General features: G+C 48.4%; 1 protein-coding gene across 3 annotated transcripts in view; it reads right to left on the bottom strand.

The window, feature by feature from the left end:
* Positions 1 to 3450, bottom strand: part of LOC144136188 (calsequestrin-2-like) — a 28642-nt gene extending 25192 nt beyond the window's left edge. For 2 of the 3 annotated variants that reach the window (XM_077668268.1, XM_077668269.1), the window contains exon 1: positions 3141 to 3449. In XM_077668268.1, coding sequence (XP_077524394.1) covers positions 3141 to 3383 — 243 coding nt within the window. In that variant the 5' untranslated portion in view covers positions 3384 to 3449. Of the gene's footprint in view, positions 1 to 3140 lie in introns of all 3 variants that reach the window. The other variant, XM_077668270.1, reaches the window with a different exon arrangement.
* Positions 3451 to 13628: the final 10178 nt, after the last annotated feature.

Raw genomic sequence — 13628 nt, 5'->3', positions numbered from 1 at the left:
CTACTACTATGTCCTCTCAATTGTATGTGCCATTTCGGCGAGGCCGTATTTGGGGTCAGTGATGCTTAGCACTTCAGCTCAAATAATTTCGTTATTACATGATGGCCGCAAATCCCAGTCATATCTGCATGCATCAAAGCTGCAGCTGCTATTTAATGGAAAGCTCGAAAAGCTCACATCGTAGAGTGGCGCGCGGGTCTTGAAATTAGCATTTTTATTATTAAAGATATCATAATAAAATTAGGTGCGTATCTGTGTTTCTCCCTGTTTTCTTACCCGCCGCGGTGGCTCAGTGGTTAGGGCGCTCGGCTACTGATCCGGCGTATACCCGGGTTCGAACACGAACGCAGTGCCAGCGTTTCGATGGAGGCGAAACGCAAATGCGTCCGTGTGCTGCGCGATGTCAGTGCACATTAAAGATTCCCAGGTGGTCGAAATCATTCCGCAGCCCTCCACTACGTACGGCACCTCATCTTTTCTTCTATGAGTCCCTCCTTTATCCCTTCTCTTACGGCGCGGTTCAGGTGTCCGCCGAGATGCGATACAGATAGTACATCATTTCCTTTGCCCAAAAAACTATTTTTCCAAATTGTTTTTGCTTCCCGTTTTCAAAAAATTAACTAGTTCCTACAGTATATCTCAATTAGTTCTCATATTATAGGAAAATAACTGAAGCCCAAGTTAAATTCTTACGGGATATATTGTTTCGTTTCGATTCAATTGGGGCTGTAGCCAAAGACCTGCCATCTGGAGCTATGCTAATTATAGTGTTGTTGAAGTATATCATTATATAAAAATTTTAAATTTTGTCCAAGCACCGCAATTATGAAATGTATACTTACGTAACATTATCGTTTACAAAATTTGAAATGTTTGACTCAAACAAAAAAAGCATAGCTCCACAGTTCAGTTCTGTCTAAATTCTGCGGTATAAGATTAATTGAAATTGCGCCATGAAAGCAAGAACTTCAGTAAGGCTAGTCATGTTGGCAAAAAAACACGAAGCTGAGAAAATCGCATTTGATGTGCGCGCGCCAGCCATCCAAAGGTCGTTGTAGAGGCCTCAAAAAACAGCGGAATGCAGACGTTCCAAATATATTTGACAGTAGTGAGTAATACCAGGTAGTGGGCAAGGGGCCCATCTTTCAAACAAAACCAAAATGGCAGCCTTCGGGAACGCGGTCGTGGGAAGCGACGGGCGTGAAGTCCTGCCGCATTTCGCTCTGAAGTCGCCATTTCCCAGCTTCGAATGCGAGCGAAATAGATATTTTAGTAGTTGGAGGTCGAATTGAGACCTTGAAACCTTTTAGTCAGGAACTTTAGAGTGATTTGATGCTGAGTGTGCCATTTCTGCAAAATCGAAATTTTCGCATTTTTGATTATTTCAAGACTCTCGTCTCCCCTTAAAAGCACACTTGATTGAACTACTGCAAAGTAGTTCAAAAGTTAGAGCACCCATACACCCTTAAGCATACATGGCAGTAACCAAATTACTGCAATGCAATTACCGTGATTAAATTACTTTTCTCGGTAATTTGTAATGTAAATCATTACTTTTGTTGGCTGGTAATTTAGTAGTGTAATGGATGACTTTGGAGCAGTAATTTCACGGCAAAGTAATTAATTACTAGCAAATTACTTTTGTTGAATAATGAGTCCGTGCTCTTTTTATCAGCCATGCTTTTGCGGGGTTGAGCGTCCGCAAAGCAAGAGAAACGCGCGGCCAACAACAGCTAGCACTCCAGAGAAGCGGCGCAGCTAGGGCCATCGGAAGAGCTCCATAACCATGGTTTGAGCGAGTACTTCCCTCTAGACTGCTTCATATATCTATATATTGTTACGTCGCCGCACTGACAAGGAAGTCTGAACTGACATATAATAAGGTTGGGTGTGAGTTTTCGGGAAAGCTTCTGTGGCCGGATTTGACGCCGTATTTTTAACTCAAGGCCAACATAGGCAACATGCAATTAATGTGCGCCAACGTGCCTCCAGAGAACAGCAGCATTGGCAGCTTTTCTGCGCCCCCTTACTGGAGAATGAACGTGAGCAGGCAGTGGATGCAAATTCTTAACAGGGTAAGATTACGCTTGCGACCTGTCGCCAAAGCGATGGTTCAATGTACTATCGCTACCTTTGCTCATTATCATCAGCCTGACTACGCCCACTGCACGGCAAAGGCCTCTCCCATGTCGCTCCAATTAACCCTGTCCAGCGCCATCCGTGGCTACCCTACCCCTGCAAGCTTCTTAATCTCATCCGCCCACCTAACTTTCTTCATAGAGAGGCAAAATTTCTGCTGCCGACTTTGAAGGTCAGTGGCGGTGAAAACAAAAAATCTAGAAATTTCGTAGGAACTATGGCCAATGCGCAGCTTTCGTGCGTCGAAACTAAAAAGTAATGTAAAAGTAATTTTCATTACTTTTGGGAAGTAATTGTAATGTAATGTCATAAGTTTTTGCGAGCAGTAATTAGTAATGTAATTTAATTACTTTCGCAAGACTTGTATGAAAGTAGTAGTGTAATTCAATTACTTTTGAAAAGTAGTTTTGCCATGTAAGCCCTTAAGCACCCTTGCACCGGAAGGAGCTGCAACACCCTTGCGCTCGTGCACCTTTGAAGGGTTCATGGGTGCATTAACGGCGCTAACGTACTCAGCGCACCCTTTTTCCAAAAAAAAAACGAGAAAATAAGGTTGCGGAAAGGATGCTGTGGTTAGTGTGCAATTTTTTTTTACTCTGCCTCACCTGGCGCCTAGGCTGGTTCTCCGAGGATTTTTCGCGCATTTTCTCGCTCCCGATCAACGCGCCGGATTTTCTTCGACACGAGCTCCTTACGCTATCGCGTTAAAATATTACGCGAAGGGAGTCAAAACGGCGCAAAGAACTTGGTCATGTAACAACCCAATCTCAGGGTGAATATTTCGCTTCAAGCCAGCACAGTAAACCATGGCCGCGACTCGGGCCGGCTGTTAGCAACGGGATTGTCAGCGCGAAAGCTCACTTGCCTAGCGCATGCTAATCTGTAGCTCAACATCAGCCTCGGCCAAAGGACGCTGCGTACTACAGCCCCGGACACGGCCGTGGGCCGGCCACTGCATGCCCACCGCAAAGCTCGCGTCCAGCAACTCGCAGAGTATATACCTCGAAGGCGTCCTCGGCTCCGCAGGGCTGCTTGCGCGCTCCAGCGTCGCCGGACACTCGCACCACCACGCCGCTCGTCTCGGCGGCAGCCTGCGCCAGCGCCTGGCTGCTCTCCAGGCGGCACACTCGGATGATGCCGTCGTGAACCGGCACGTCGAGCAGGCCGCCCAGCAGGTCGGCGCGCACCGTCGAGCAGCAACACAGCACGGCGACCGAGGCCGCCAACAGAGCCGTACTACGCATCCCGACTCCGATGAAGGGGGTTCAGCTGCCTATGCCGAACCAGTGCGCCGAGTGCTGTGGGACTAGCGGCGGAAGGTGGCAACGCCCCCTCTCCACTTGTCTGCGCAGCGGAGATAACGGCTGCGACAACGACGGGAAGCCAGAAATGTCAAACAACAACCGGGGCTCTTGACGTGTGCGCTCGTCACGCTCAAGTTCGCATTCGTTTCGAGTGCGACATGCGCGACATAGGAACGCTTTGTTCTTTGCGCACATAAAGAAAGGGTTTTGACAAAAGTCTACTGCCAAGAAAATGCAGCCCCACTGAGAACGCGATCTGGTTTCCAAATGTATTGACAGCAACGCAGATGAGGAAGCACATTGTTGGCATTATTGCTTCCAAATCTCGAATGCCGCATGACATAAATTGTCAGCTGCTACAACTGAACATCTTGCCGTGCCGAATCAGGCACGATGCTGTTCTTAAATTCGTCTAATAGCCAGTACATAATTAAGAAGCTGGTAGCAGGCTTTTCATATATGCCAGAAAACGTGCCCAGAGCTCAGCGAACAACGAAGGCGAGATTATATTAAGTTCATGGGTATAGGCGGAATAAATTAACACGATTGTCGGCGCATCGGTCCCAAGCGGATGGTAGTTGGATGCGCCGAGTAATTATAGTTCACGTGGTGAGCATGAACATTCGTTGTTTTTAGGGTTGCAGCTCATGGTAATGGCATAAACTTATGTCTTATGCCCTCAAATATTTAGCTGTCCTTGCGGGTTTGCTTCAACATTGCAATCCCTCTCGCCAAGTGAATACGCACTAACGTACCACCGCTACTGTCACGTGCAGCACCCGTCAAAAGTTAAGGGGTTTGCTTGTGTGGCCTGTAGAGTTCCTCATTATACAGGGTGTCCCAACTAACTTGGACCAAGATGTTAAAAAAAGCTAAGCGTTCTTCGGAACTGAAATCGCGTGGATGCTGTTACGGTTTATCTAAAGTCTCAGTACCATTTTTTTTGCTCGTCCTAATTGAATGGTTAGTCGAGATAAATTAACTTTTTAAACGTAGCTTCAAACGTTAAGGCATTAACAGGAAAGTTGTGGAGCTCCACAAAAATTGCCCAACCCAGGCACTTCCAACGAGATAGCCTTAGAGGGGCCGTTTTTATTCGGGAAAAACGAAAGCTCGCGAAGTTTAAAAAGTGCCACGTGACAGCGCGCTCCGTGCGGCGCCTGAATGCGCCGCTGTTACAGTGCACTCATCCGTGATTTGAAAAAATGACATCGCCACCGCCGCACCTTCTCTCCGGTTACGAGAAAGGGCTTCTATCTTTGCTCGGCTCTGACGTTGCGGCGCATCGTGCATTCTGCTAGCGTGAGAGCGCAATTACCGCCGCAGAAACGGAAGCCGGCTTTCTTCCAACTGCCCCCCGAACCCACCGGCGCCTATCTTGGAACCAAGCGCAACGAGATGCTCTGTCGTGTGCAGCGCGAAGCGAGCGATGTTTTTTCTTCTTTTTTTTTACAGATCCCGGATGAAAGCGCTGTAACTGCGCCACATTCGGGCGCACGTAGCACGCTGTCACGTGGTGTTTTTTAAACTCCGCGGGCTTTAGTTTTTACCGAATTAAAACGGCCGCGCTAAGTCTATCTCGTTGGAAGTGCCTGGGTTGGACAATATTTGTGGAGCTCCACACATTTCCTATTGACGCCTGAACGTTTCAAGCTATATTTAAAAAGTTAATACATCTCGACTAATTATTCAAGTAGGACGATAAAAAAATGGTACTGTAACTTTAAAAAACCTCAACGACATCCAGGCGATTGCAGATCTGAAGAACGCTTAGGTTTTTTACAAAATCCTGGTCCAAGTTAGCTGGGGCACCCTGTATATGCATCCTCAGAGACCGCAATCTCTCGAAAGAGTAATGGCTTGGCGCCCTCAATCCTCCAAAACTTTGGACTGCTAGATGTGTTAGGGAACCCCGCTACACAGCTTAGAAGCAAACCCGTTGGGTTGTGCATGTCGTCTGGAAATGCCCATTGCCTCCCTCTGTTTATGACCCGTCAAGCATTTTCTCGGTGCTGTTGCTCGGTTGCTCCTGACAGGTATCGACGGTGACGCGGCAGGCCTTACGACGCCCTTATCGATGTAGGTGTAATCTAGTTAACGGCTAGTATTTAATCAATTAATTGGTTGTGCTTACCAGTGTGCATAATATCTGATAACATATCCACATTTTGCGCTGGCTGTGGCCACCGAGTCAAGACGATACCTTGCTACGATATAAGGCGGCCGGAGATTAATCGGAACTGAGCAGCCCTAATTCTTCCTTGACGCCTAAGGACACAATGTCACGTTTTTACTATTTGGTGTTGCTGCGTGAAGAGCCCGACCCAAGGTACCTCCGTAATCAGCTCCCACGGCTTCCATGCCTTGAGGACGTGGCAGAAGGAGCAGGCGTGCGGGCTGTCGGAGGAAACAATGGGCTCCACCGACGCACTCGATAAGTGATGTTATCGCAGCAATCGTGGCAGATCTTAAACCGTCGTCTCTCCCGCGTCATGTCGATAACGGTCACCGTTGAGTCAACGGGACAGTACGCCGCTACAGCAGAAGGCTCTTGAACACGCCGTCAGGTGACATCGACAAATTTGCAACGCCACTTGAAACAGCGGCCCGCAAGAAGGTTGAAGTAACTGAAAGAAGTCCATCCTAGGGGCCTCAAGCACCGGCCTGCGTCCCGCACTGACAGCGCTTACTGTTAGGAACAGGGGGAGGGGGAGGTTGAGCTGCATCATATGTAAATGGCTTGAAAAATGTTTTCATTTTACGGCGGGAGCTGTTTATGGGAGCCAGAGTGGTCGTGCAACCGAAATGGAATCCACAAACCGGGGCAAGCCAAGCCACGAGACAGAATACCTGGCTTCGCCTTCGGGTAAAACTGGACTTTACACCATTTTTGCGCCTCGAGCAAATTTCGTTACACATGGGTTAAACCCGATTTCTAGCAGAAAAAAGAGCCTTCTGGGAAATTTTTCTTTCTGAACCAAGCTGAAGACACCGCAAGAAAATTAGCGGGCATCTTGTGCATAGATTTAAAGAGGTGTTTTAAGTCAAGCGATCAATTTATACTTCTTTCAACAAAGCTTCCTATTTAGGACGGTGCTTAATATGAGGCGAAGTTCGAACAGTGTCGCATCAACGGCACCACTGCGTCAACTGCGGCGTGGCTCTTCTGCGTCTAAAATGATAGCACTGTTGACGTTGACAGGATGCTGCAGCAGCGTACAAGTAAAGGTTGTTATACGGACACCTAAGTGATGCACGGCATTGTACGCCTCTAAATGAGCGCAACAAATGAAAAAAAAGCATTTCTTGCTTTATTTTTATAGAAGGTTTGCAGTGCAACCTGCTATTTTCAGATAGTTCGCAAAACATCGCAAAGAAACAAGAATAGCGAATTTTATATTCTACACGAAAGTGAGGAAACGTAGCAACTTGCCTTCTGCTACGAAGTATGACCCGAATTATGGAATATTTTGGTGAATAAGCCTATTGGTACCCGGAAGTGAGGTCAGAAAATATTGCCCGATTTTTATCCCCCGAATTCCGGGAAAAAAGTCGGCAGAAACACTTACGACTGCTTACGCATGAGAAGGATTAAGCACGCCCGCTCACACTGTGAACGCAGCCGCCGAGCGCGCTGCGGCGTGATATAACCCGATGCCACGCCGCCGGCAGTTCTACGTCTGCCCGTGGCCGCCGCCGCGCAGTCTTCGTGAAGGCATTCGAGGGACTGCAGAATGAATTAATGCCCGTATACAGTCTTTCTCTACTTGACGTTCGCAGATCCCTGGCAGTCCCCACACCACTCCTGGCGCAGTGGTGAAGCGCTTAAGCGGAGCGCCACTGCCCTCGGATGGCAGGTGATGCCACCGGTGGAATTTCTGCAGCGATCCATGTTGCTCTTGCCGAGCAACCTCGCGCGACCAATCATTAATTTAAACGCCACCTGCAGGTCGCATGAGGACGCCATCTTTTATGAGTACCATCGAGTGTCACCGCACACACATACTGACGAGTATTAGAGCAAGTAAGGCATACGCCTTAATGAAACCCGAAAACAAAGGGATTCAGTCACCTCTCTCGCAGGAAACCGATTTGTACTTAATTTTAAACATGCAATGTTCAAACCTTTATCTTTTATGAATTGAGCATCTGTCCCTCTCCTGTGTCCCGCATTGGTTACGCTCAATTCATTCCTCTGAGGACAAGAACACCACCGCAACCGAAGAAGATCGGCGGCAAGCCAACTGAAAGAGAAAAGAAAGAAGCCAAGCCAGGAGAGAGGGCAGATACAAAGAGGAAGAAGGGTGGACGAAAGAAGATGGAGCTGCAAAGCCGAGAGAGAGAACAGCAGATGAAGAAAGAGGATAAGTTCGTTCTTTTCTCTCATCTCATTTCTTCTGCGGCATCCAATCCAAAAACCTAGTAGTCACAGTCTGGTCCCTTGTGGGCATATGCGCCATTGTGTCTCACCGAACGTTGTAACCTGGGAATGCTAGCCTGGAGAGAGAGAGAGAAAGAACTTATTAAAGCTGACGGCGTCCGCACTGCAGCGTCAGCACCCTCTCCATGCCAATGGTGCAGCGGAAAAGGGGGAAAAAAGCCGTTCTTGCGCATGTCTCCGAGGGAACGGAATGCGTGAGCGTGCTGGGGTCGTTTCTTCACGCCGGTGGCAGCACAAAGTTCGCCCTAATGTTTAACCCTCAAATTTTCCGCACGTTGTTAAATGTATCCAGTGCACTTTTCTTTGTGCGCATCTAGTTTGCAGCATTACTCTTCTGCGTCGTGATATGGCCGCCTGTCTTGTTGCAGTTAGACGGCCAGCCTAGCTTGTGCCGCAAGCAAAATTGTTCGGCTGCTTTGAATGCAGCACCACTTGCATCAGCTGATAATTGTCTGCTACTCACGCGGGACACATCGCGCAGTAAAAGCGCAATTAAGAGTGGCCTAGTAAGCGAACAGCAGAAAAGTGAAACTGCTGTTTGCGCAACCAAACGGTCGAGCAAATACTGCCATGCACAACTGCAGCACAACAAGGATGTTTTGTTTGCAGCAACGTATAGTACTGCTTCGGATGCGCACGACCTGGAATCTATAGGCTCGCAGCAACGCCACGTGCAGCGGTTTCGCTGGATCCAGTAGTAGCAAGCACGCAGAGATAACAATTCGCGCTAGCTAAGAGAAATACGCAATTTATGCACCTTTCCAAAAACGGCCCGCCGTCTCGCCCGTTGTCAAAAAATTGGCAGTGGCTTAACTCGGCTACGCCAGGATATACGTAGCCAGAGGTAGTACGTTTCCCTGGCTGAGCTTGTTGTGGCCACTGTGTGTTTAGCAATGAGCGACATTGGGTATACACATCTTTTATTCATTTTGCTTGACAAAGACGAAGACTGCCCGATGATCTGTGAAGTCGCATGCAGCGGTCTCAATTTTCTCGATGCAGTATCTCGATTTGGTACAGCCTCTTTAGTATACCAGCTCTGTAGTAGTTCCCCATTGTGTAGCCTGGACGTGAGGGCCCGAAGCTAAATTAAAGTCAAAATTTTCTTTCATACACTAAGAGATTCCTGTTTCCTGCTGAAATCACCCAAAGTCACATAACTGTGAAACCGTGCCGTAAGCTGGTATACACGTGGCCACGACATTAATCGTCCGCTCGACAGATCCCAGCAAACAACGTACCTCCCCAGGAGCGCCCAGAAAGGATGGAATGTCCCTGTCCCAGTACAACATTTATCGAACATTTCCAGGCCGTAGAGGCAGGACATAGAAACACAAGCAAAAAGGAAGTGCGCCCACTAATGTCCTATAAACATTTTTCGAGGTTGTTAAGCGCAAACAAAAACAAATCAAAGCATGTTGGTCCCAGAAAGGTAACTGGGAGAACGTTTTTGGGACCAATGCTTTTCAACAAACAATACAAATTGACTCCTCGCTCCCTTATTTCTCTCCCTCGCGCCAAAAGCTACGGGGAGAGAAGGCTTTGCGCTTGCACTTGCCGTTTATTGAGATCAAACAGTTTTGTTCGAACAGCCGAAAGAAACGCAGTTCACCCCGCATCTCTCTCGTGGACCGTCGGCTCCATGCTGCAGGCAGGCAGGCGACGGCGGTCTGCCTTTTCATCGCATCTCCGGGAGCGACGGTCACCAACGTGCCCGTCTTCAATAGTGTTTCCAACTTCAGCACTGTGCGGCGGCCCCTGCAGGCATCTCCAACTACCAGAAGTCCTCGTTGCGCCGCTGTCTAGCAGAGGCGCAGTAATGGGCCTCCCGTCGCTCGCCCGGCTTCCTCGCTGGACGGAAGCCATCTTGCGCACACGTATTCGCACAGCCCTTAGCCGCTGTTGTGATTCAGGTTGCAGCGTCCCACCGCTGCCACCAGTTGTCGGATCTCAGGTAGCAGCATTGCACCGCTGCAACCAGTTGTTGAGATTCAGGTAGCGTGACTGGGCCGGAGAAGAGACGAGGACGATCGGAGGAAGAAAACTTGGAAAACTTTATACAAGGACTATTTACATAATGTACAAGAAGGACAATTGAGAGTGCTTCTCAGTAAACAGAGCTTCTTAGCAGTCGGGAGTCTCTGGTATCTCTCAAGAACGGGGCTCTCCTCTGGTACCAAACCAGCAGCTCCTTAAATACTCTTCGTATTCCCCAGATCCCTAGCTGGGGAATACAGTCCGAAGAATGATGTCCAATCGCACGATGGCACTGATGGTACCACCCACGGCAGGGCGGTTCTGATGTTTCCTCGCAGCTCGGTCGAGGGAAAGGCAACAGGACCCGGTCACGTTGTCGTCCACGCCGCCTCCAGGTGGGCGCGCACGTGTGTCTGGACCGCGCCCATGTTGACCCGGAAGGCGCCTGCATGACACAGGAATGCAGGCTGTCTCCCAGCAGGGGTTTAAAGATCTTGTACTGATGACCGGAACGCGGAACCCCTGTCGAAGGTGCGGCACTCGGGCAATTGTTCAACCCCACCGTGACCGAAGGGGACCACGCTGATACCGCACTTCGTCGTCTGAGAACCGGAACGAATACGTGGGGACGCTATGGTCGTCGCTGCTTCCGGCATTCCCTCGCGGTAGTCCTCAGGGAATCCTCCCCATGCCCAACTTCGCCGAACTCCACAGCAGGAAGGAAGCGCGAGCACAACGCCGCTCGCGCGCAAGCCCCAGCGCGCAGCAGCTCTTGCTCTCATCGCTGGGCTGTCGTGAACTTCGTAGCTGCGGATTCATGGCAGCTTTCCCGTGCACCTCGGCGTGCCCACATAATTCCTTTGGAACTGGCGCAGCGGCACGCGGCGCATCGCAAGTCTTTTGCACAGCTTCACCGCCCTACACCATAATGGCGCTCTTACAGGCGTCGTTCGCGGCAGCGGATGTCAAGGTAATGGGCGACTCCTAGCGCGCACTCTGCATCCCTCAGCGCCTCCGACGACTGTGGCACGTTGACTGCGGTCATAGGCGGGAGAGATCTTCGGAAGCCCACGAGACTCTTGCTGCGAGTGCCCATGGATTAACCTGCTCTACCTACATTGCCGTCCTGTCGCAGCGGTATAGTTTGTGTTGTGTTCGCGTCGCTGACTCCCAACCCACCCCCACCGGATTAATTGTGCCTTGATCACCTTGATCTCGCCTCCCACGCCGTATTGTGCCGCACGCGTGGACTCCTGTACCATGGGTGCGGCGAGCCAGGGCTCCTACCGCAAGACGTCCCCCCTTTTCATCCGGCTCCAAGCAGTCTTATCCCCACACTTAGTCACAAGAAAATAAAAAGGGGGTGTAACGAGGATGTAAGGCGTGTGTTTGAGCGTTCGCTGTGCCGTGAGAAGGCGCAGAACAGAAGGCTGCGTTGAACTCATATATATAGTTGCAGCATTTTATTTCATCCCCGGGTTTCTGTTGGCAACGTCGTCAAGGTATGTGGTTTGTGCTCGTTTTTTTTTTTATTTTCGCCTCGTAGAATTAATTTTTTTTCTTCCTGTTTTGATAACACGCTCAAGCTTACTCCGAGGCTCGTGCGAGAGGCAAAGCGAGAGGGAGGTTTCACCCTGCAGAATATCCGTAACCTGAAACCGCGTATCTGTATCGTACGCCCATATCGTCTTTTCTTTTGGCACCCAGGTTGTTCTTTACATGCGTTTGCTTTTGCGTGTGCATATATGCTTTTTTACCCTTTGAATGTTTGCATAAGGTGCATCAACTTTCGCCTGTATTATGTTTTTATTGCTGCATTTTTTTTTTCAGATTTCTCAGAGCTAGACAAAATTTTGGCCGTTCTTATTTGCTGGTGCCGTAGTGCTCCGTACATTGCGTGTTAAATGGTGCATATATATGCGTCTCCTGTTTGTATTCATTTAAATGCAAAGAGCACATATAATAAACTGAAATTACATCTGTTTCTTTCACTCCCTCCTTTATCCCTTCCCTTACGGCGCGGTTCAGGTGTCCAACGATATATGAGACAGATACTGCGCCATTTCCTTTCCCCCAAAACCAATTATTATTATTATTATTATTATTATTATTATTATTATTATTATTATTATTATTATTATTATTATTATTATTATTATTATTATTATTATTATTATTATTATTATTACATCTGTATTGCGCTGCCATTTCCTGTTATATGGGCGGGATCGGGCGACTTTTTGAATTAATATTTTTTTGTGGTGTAAAATTCTAGCACATTTCATGTTCTTGTGGTGGGAGCAGCGCAGCACGAAACAAAGAGAGAGGAGGGAATCAACCCTAAGAACCAGATTTTAATCCACGTTAGATCGAATATATACATCTCGCTCGTGCAATAAGGAAAGGACAGAAGCATGACAGACGCATAAAATGTACATGTGGTAAAAGATTAGGACAACGCACGCCGATAATTATTTTCGCTGTCACGAAACGCTATCGAAAGTATGCTGACGCATATACATCGCTCTTACGCCCGATGTTGAAGGCTTCTTCAATCTCCCTGGTCCGTTGATCAAAATACGACGGGATGACCATTGTGTTGATAAGCTGCGGAGCGCATTCATGCTCTCTGCAATGTTTTGCTAATTCACTGCTGATGACGCCCTTTAGGGATATTTTGTGCTCTCGAAGCGCCATTCATTCAAACAGCGCCCTGTTTGACCAATACAGGTGCGTCCGCATGACAGAGGTATTTCCTAAACTCCGCTTTTCACACATTTCACATGTTTTTTTTTCCGGTGCTTTTTCTTGCATTGATTTTTCTTTGCTCGCTGTTGACGTTGGCGCACAGGCTTCTTAATTTGTTGGGTGCTGACATGAGCACTTTTACACCAGCTCTTGCGCCTACCTTTTTGAGACTGTGGGAAATGCCATTAATGTAAGGAATGACCGCGTACGGCTTCCTTTCTTCTGATGTGGTTGTGACATATTTTCTGCCTCTAAGTGCTTGCAGAATCCCTTCTGCGACACTGGATAGCAGTCTCGTCGGGTAAACTGCTGCTTTCAGCCGACTGTCCTGGGCGTCAAAACTGCCTGGAACTTCATGATGACAGGTTCTCGTCAACGCGGCTCTCATTGGTAGTTTTGCTAAGGACTAGAACGACTGGAAGAACTAGGACTAGAAATAACAAGTGAACTCCCAGAAAACAACGTTATGCGATTTCTTGACTTGACGCTAGCCTTTCTAGGCGCTCACATATGCTGGCGGTACGGACCACGAAGCTAGAAGGGACCGCTCCCCTACACATCTGCGCACTCCAAGATCATCAAGCGGGGGTAGAAAAAAGAAAACAGCAATGAGAGCCGCATTGACGAGATCCTGTCACCATGAGGTTCAAGGCAGTTTTGACACCCAGAACCGTCGACTGAAAGCAGCAGGTTGCCCGACCAGACTGCTATCCAGTGTCGCAGAAGGGATTCTGCAAGCACCTAAAGGCAGAAAATACGTCACAACCACATCAGAATAAAGGAAACCATACGCGGTCATACCTTGCATTAATGGCATTTCCCACAGTCTCAAAAGGGTAAGAGCAAGAGCTGGTGTAAAAGTGCTCATGTCAGCACCCAACAAATTAGGAAGCCTGTGCGCCAAAGTCAACAGCGAGCAAAGAAAAAAATCAATGCAAGAAAAAACACCTGAAAAAACATGTGAAATGTGTGAAAAGCGGAGTTTATGAAATACCTCTGTCATGCGGACGCGCCTACAT

Source organism: Amblyomma americanum, chromosome 6 (genome assembly GCF_052857255.1).
Source record: "Amblyomma americanum isolate KBUSLIRL-KWMA chromosome 6, ASM5285725v1, whole genome shotgun sequence".
NCBI lineage: Eukaryota > Metazoa > Arthropoda > Arachnida > Ixodida > Ixodidae > Amblyomma > Amblyomma americanum.
The sequence above is the reverse complement of the archived record's forward strand: the minus strand, read 5'-3'. Positions and strand labels throughout refer to the sequence as shown.